Below are 5,522 nucleotides of genomic sequence, written 5' to 3'. Positions count from 1 at the left end.
CTGTCACTCTTTACAGGAATAGAAAGCCCCATCTTTCTCCTTGGGAGCGGCCGGTGGTTTCAAACTGCTGACCTTGTAGTTAGCAGCCCAGCGTGTAGTGCACTGAGCCATCAGGGCTCCGTATGCATGCTTGAGCAGGCGGGGGGTGGGGGGGATCAGTGTCCCTTAAATCGGGTGGCCCACCTTCCTGGTTTGCCCGGCGGCACGGAGCTTCCCAGGACAAAGGGCTGTCAATGCTAAAGCCAGGACAATTCCATTCAACGTGGATCACGGCTGATCCCCTGATGCTCAAATCGGAAAGCTGCCAAGTTACAGGGCCTCATATGGCTCACCACCTGTGCGTAAATAAAGTTTTATTGAAACGCAGTCACGCCCACCTTAGCACTACAGGGCCATCGCTGAGAAATGTCCACAGAGACCAGGTGGTCCATAAAACCCAAAGCCCAAGCCATTTGCCATCCAGACTCACGGCAACAGATTCCACAGGGCAGACTGGCTCCGTCTTTCTCTCGGCAGCATTCTGTACAGAAACGGATCGCCAATCCTTTCCACAGCGGTGCTGGTGGGTAGGTGTGTACTCCGAGGTTAACAGCGCTGTGCCAACACCTTGAGCTATTTACTCCCTGGTCCTTTAAGGAAAAGTTTGCCAACCCCAAACTTTCCTTGACAGCCACTGGATACCCTCAGTGGCCGCATGGAAGATCAGAGGTTTGAATCCACCCAGAGGCACCTTGAAAGACAGGTGTGGTGACCACTGGAAAAAAATCAGCCTCTGAGAAGTCTATGAAGCACAAGTCCACACCGACACACAGGGGGTTGCCAGGAGTCTGGGTCGACTTGCGAAACCGTGTCGCTGTGAGCAGCTGCTACTGGGTGCTGGGGTTGCGGAACAGAGCAGCCAGGATGGGCCAGTGGTTTATTTGCCTGCCATTTCAGAGCTAGTGGGGTCTCAGGAGCTGCAGAGAAATGAAAGGGACTGAGGGGACAAAAGAGAGCCCAAACCCAATACCGTGTCAGGACTTCACATTTATTAAGACTCAGACAGGACAAAGAGATGTGGGAGACTGTTAGCACGAGCTCACACGTGCTAACAGAGATGGACAGGAATCCGGACCTTACATGGGACATGAGAGGAAGCTGTCACAACAGCATGGTGGTGGCAGACGGCTACGTCGTGGCTGCAGGCGGGCTGCCGAAGGGGGACGAAGCCCGTGATTGGGATACAGACATGATGTTGGACAGAAGAGCTTACAGGAACTTTCTCTGGGAATTGTGTCCTGGTGACACAGTAGTCCTCAGTTCTGCTCTGGGACCACGTTGCACTGGGCATCTGTCATGCTGAAGGGCCCACCATCCAAGGCCTAGTCCGCAGAGACGCCAGTGCTCAGGAATGCTGGCCAGTCCTTCTCAGTAGCAAGGGGGTGGAGGGAGGGGATCAGGCAGCCCTCCCTGAGTTGCCCCTCCGCTGCTCTGCTCCGAGTGGCAGCCGGCTCCTGAGCTGTCATCTCAGCTGGGGCCTCTCAGCTCGCCCCAAGAACCTTTCTCTTGTCTTGGGCGATGGGGGCAGTCTCTGGCTGTGGGGTATGTGGAGGGACCGGGGCCCGTATTCGAGTTTAGCCTGAGCCCAGAGTTTGTAGGCGGCTCCGATTTACCGTGAAAGCCATCTGTGAGTCTCCACATGGGTTCTTGTCCACACGGGGCCCTCAGAGGCTCAGACCTCACCCTAGGCTCCCTGGAGACGCACCCAAGAAAACCCAACCTGCGGAAATCCAGGAGCCTGTCACTCCTGAGCCCCGCCCCCAACCCGCCTGTCTGCCCTTGGCAATTGGGTGGAGGAGGAATGGAGGGTAGGTGAGGGTCCCTGACAGTGGGGGCAGGTAGGCGGAGGGACTCTTAGGGAAGCGACAGAGGGTGGGAGAGGATAGCATCTACATCTAGGTCCACTGGCACAGGGTGCTGGCTCCTCCTGGTCCCACCTGGCGGGGCTGCCAGTGCCCCTCCCCAGAAGATCCCTAGCCCTGCAGAAGAGAAGTCGGGTCTGGGTGGCTCCAGGTGACGCGCTGCCTGCGAGGGATATGGCAGGCGGGCTGTGGGGCTAAGGCAGGAAGCTGTGCAGGGTGAGGTCATCCCCATCGTGCTCCTCTGGCTTCTGGCCCTGACTCTTGGCGGTGGGGGGGCCCCCGTTGGCCATGGGGGTGGCGTTGGGCGCCTCACCCCCGTCGGGCAGCAGGGCCGAGATGCAGACCATCTCGGTGGGAGAGTAGCTGCGTACCGGGTACCTGTGGTTCTTACGCGACAGGCGGACGGCCAGCACCACGGTGCACACGAGGAAGATCGTGGCCACCAGAGCCAGGACCAGGATGGCCAGCAGGCACTGCCTCACGGGGATGCTGTCGGGAACTCCTGAGGGTCTGGGGGCCTCCGAGCTCCTGGGGGTCAGAGCCTGCTGGTCCTCCCACTGCTTGATGCTGCCTCCGTGCCGTTTGTTGGTCGCTGTCGTGACGTCCCTTTGGCCATCGGGGGCCATCGGAGGGTTCACTGTCGGACCGGTTGTAGTAGCAGATTTTGTGGTCTGGGCCTCCGTGGTTGCCAGTTCTGTGGACACCATGACACGGGGCTTCAGGGAGGAGGTTTCCAGGACTGTGGGCAGCACGGGCAGGCCCCCAGTGGTGGCTGGCTCCGTGGACAGGGGTTCCGTGGACAGGGACTCTGTGGTGCCTGTCTCTGTGGACAGGGCCTCTGTGGTGCCTGTCTCTGTGGACAGGGCCTCTGTGGTGCTTGTCTCTGTGGACAGGGCCTCTCTGGTGATGGATTCCATGGGCAGGGCCTCTGTGGTGCCCATCTCTGTGGACCGGGCCTCGGTGGCGGTTGCTTCTGTGGACAGGGCCCTGGTTGTGGCTGGTTCTGTGAGCAAAGCCTCTGTGGTTGGGGGCCCCGTGGGCAACACAGTCAGAGCCTCTGTGACTGTGGACCTTGTGGCTGCCACTGTGGACTGGGCCTCCATGGTGGGAAGGACTATAGTGATCAGTCCTGTGCTCCCCCGGTCCTGTGTCCCAGCATCCCCCGGGGAGATCAATTCTGTGCTCGGGCCCCCTGTGGCTGCCCCTCCTGCACCCAGACTAGCAGAATCTCTTGGGATTGGCTCTTCAGTGGTGGGCTCAGGAGTTCCAGGCCCTGGGGGTCCTCTCTGGCCCAAGTTCCTCATCCCGATCAGGGTCACCGGCTGGGTGTGGTTTTCAAGCATTTCTGGAGGATCTGTGTTGCCTTCATAGTCATCCTCCTCCAAGTCTGGGTCCTCGGCCATGAACCCTTGTCTCCGCACCCGGGCCAGCAGCGGCCCTGAAGTTCCCTGGGCCCTGTCCTCCAGGGGCTCGGGCAGCTGGAAGCTGCGGCCAGGGCCCAGCAGGGTCAGCAGCAGCAGGAGTTTCAGAGACATGGCACCTGGGGGGACAGGGACAAAGCATGTCAAGCCCCTCAGGATGACCGTGTGTATGTGTGTGTGTGTGTGTGTGTGTGTGTGTGTCTGTGTCCGGCCCCTGGCATTTTCACCCTCACCACGGAAGCAGCCAGCACCAGCAGGTGGCTTCCAGTCCACCGCAACGGTTGTTAATCCTGTTTCAACATCAGTTAAAAACATCTGTGGCCGGGTTTGGGGAGCCACATCAGAACAAGAAGGGTCATGAAAGCAACGCCACCCAGAGGTCGGCTCTATGCCAGTGTCTGCCAGGCACCAGGTAGGGCATAGGCTGGAGCCAGCTCTGTCTTTGACACTGACCTCCAGCTGGGCGCGGGGCCCTCTGGACCTCCGTTTTCTCAGCTATCAGTTAGGGAGAGCAAAGAGTGCTAGAGTGGAGGGCCAGTGAAAATGAAGGACACCCCATCCCCCCGAAATAAGATCCATCAACACAGCTGACACAATGAGAGACGCAAATAGACCCACAGCCACGAAGATGGCTAAGAAGTCCCAGTGATGTGGCCTATTAGCCACACTCAGGAGAGCAGCTGAGACCACCGGCCACTCCTTAGGAGAAACAAGGCTGCCTACTCCTGTCAAGAGTCACAGTCTCAGAAACCCGCAGGGCAGTTCCACCCTGTCCTATCAGGTCGCTGTGAGTCGGCATCGACTCGATGGCAGTGAGCTTGGCTGGTTGGTTGGTGGAGATGATGCCAGGCCGGGCATTGTGCAGTTCGAGCCAGAGCCAACTTGCCCACGGTGACGCCACCCCACCTATCGCACGGGGCTGTTGGGAGAAAGCAGTGGGGTGACGGAGGTGGGAGTTCCAGGCTCGCAAGGCCCAGTAGAAAGACACACCATTCCCATTAAGTGCATTCAGCCTGATGGCAGAACCGGGGGCTGCTGAGCTGAGCCGCTCCATAGGACTTTCTTGGCTGTCACCTTCCTAGAAGCAGGTCACCAGAACCTTCTCCGGTGGTGCTGCCAGGTGGGTGCCAGTCACCGATCCTTAGATCAGCAGTTGCATACAAAGTGGGCATCCTCCCAGGTCGCTCTAAGCCCAAACTCCCCTGCCATCGGTACTGACTCACAGCCACCCGCTGTGGGCTTCTGAGATTGTAACTCTTTAAGGCAGGAGAAAGCCCAGTCTGGACTCCCCAGGAGCTGCTGGAGGTTTCGAACTGCCGACCATTCCGATTGCGGCCCACTACACTACCAGGGCGTAATAAATCTCACACACATACACACACTCTCTCCCTCCAGCCTGCCTTAGGGACAAGTAGAGTTGTTTTGTATATTAGGGTGACTTCCTGTTTGGGAGGAAGGTAGATGACCCAACCTTGCCACCATGATCCTAGGGCGGGGCCTTTCAGAAGAGGCCACCAGCTGGGAGATGTCATTGCATAATGTAGGTCAATAGTCAAGAATGGTACCTACCACCCCCACTGGGGTAGCTCTTGGTTCCTGAAAGAGAGCCCTGGGCCATTTCCTGGAAGCTGAGAGGGAGGGGACAAAGCCTAGGGCCCACTGCCTGCCAGGTTCTGGGGCATTGGGGCTGCACCTTGGTAGCCTGACTGCTAGGGGGGACATATGTGTGTGGGGGGCTTCACGCTCAGCAGCGCCCCCTTCCTACATCCGTGCTCGCAAGCTCAGCACATGGACAGACAGGATTGGAGGGAAACCACAGGCTTTGCTGAGCCTCCGGTTCCTCATGTCACATGGGAGGGGGCATGACAGCTTCAAAGGATTGTCAATGAGGAGACCAGAAGGGGTGGTGAGGCCCCTCCCCGGGTTGCAGACAGAAGGGCAGCGGGAAGGGAAGCCTGAGACTCACTGGGGCAGATTCGGAGGAGGCCACCTCCCAGCATTCCTCGGGGCAGGGCAGTGCCAGTGCGGGAAGCAGCAGGGCCCTGTGCGGGGTGGAGAGCAGCTGGCACCCACTAGGCACCGCTGTGCCGGCTCATGCTGACACCATGTGTCACAACTGCTCCGTGCAGATTCCTGGGCTGCTGCCATCTGTGGTTTATCCTTCTATTAAAAAAAACCCTCTTTATTGGCAATTTACTGC

At 58.8% G+C, this 5,522-nt stretch overlaps 1 protein-coding gene across 1 annotated transcript; it reads right to left on the bottom strand.

The window, feature by feature from the left end:
• Positions 1 to 1,804: 1,804 nt before the first annotated feature.
• SELPLG (selectin P ligand) lies at positions 1,805 to 3,436 on the bottom strand. The gene has a single exon (XM_075534401.1). The coding sequence runs from the start codon at positions 3,434 to 3,436 to the stop codon at positions 2,096 to 2,098; it is 1,341 nt and encodes a 446-aa protein (XP_075390516.1). The 3' UTR covers positions 1,805 to 2,095.
• Positions 3,437 to 5,522: the final 2,086 nt, after the last annotated feature.

The sequence above is a fragment of the Tenrec ecaudatus genome, chromosome 16 (genome assembly GCF_050624435.1).
Source record: "Tenrec ecaudatus isolate mTenEca1 chromosome 16, mTenEca1.hap1, whole genome shotgun sequence".
Lineage (NCBI taxonomy): Eukaryota > Metazoa > Chordata > Mammalia > Afrosoricida > Tenrecidae > Tenrec > Tenrec ecaudatus.
Note: the sequence above shows the minus strand (reverse complement) of the source record. Positions and strands in the feature narration are given on the sequence as shown.

Excerpts from the sequence above, each read along its gene's own strand:
- SELPLG (XM_075534401.1), bottom strand. The coding sequence starts at position 3,436 with ATGTCTCTGAAACTCCTGCTGCTGCTGACCCTGCTGGGCCCTGGCCGC.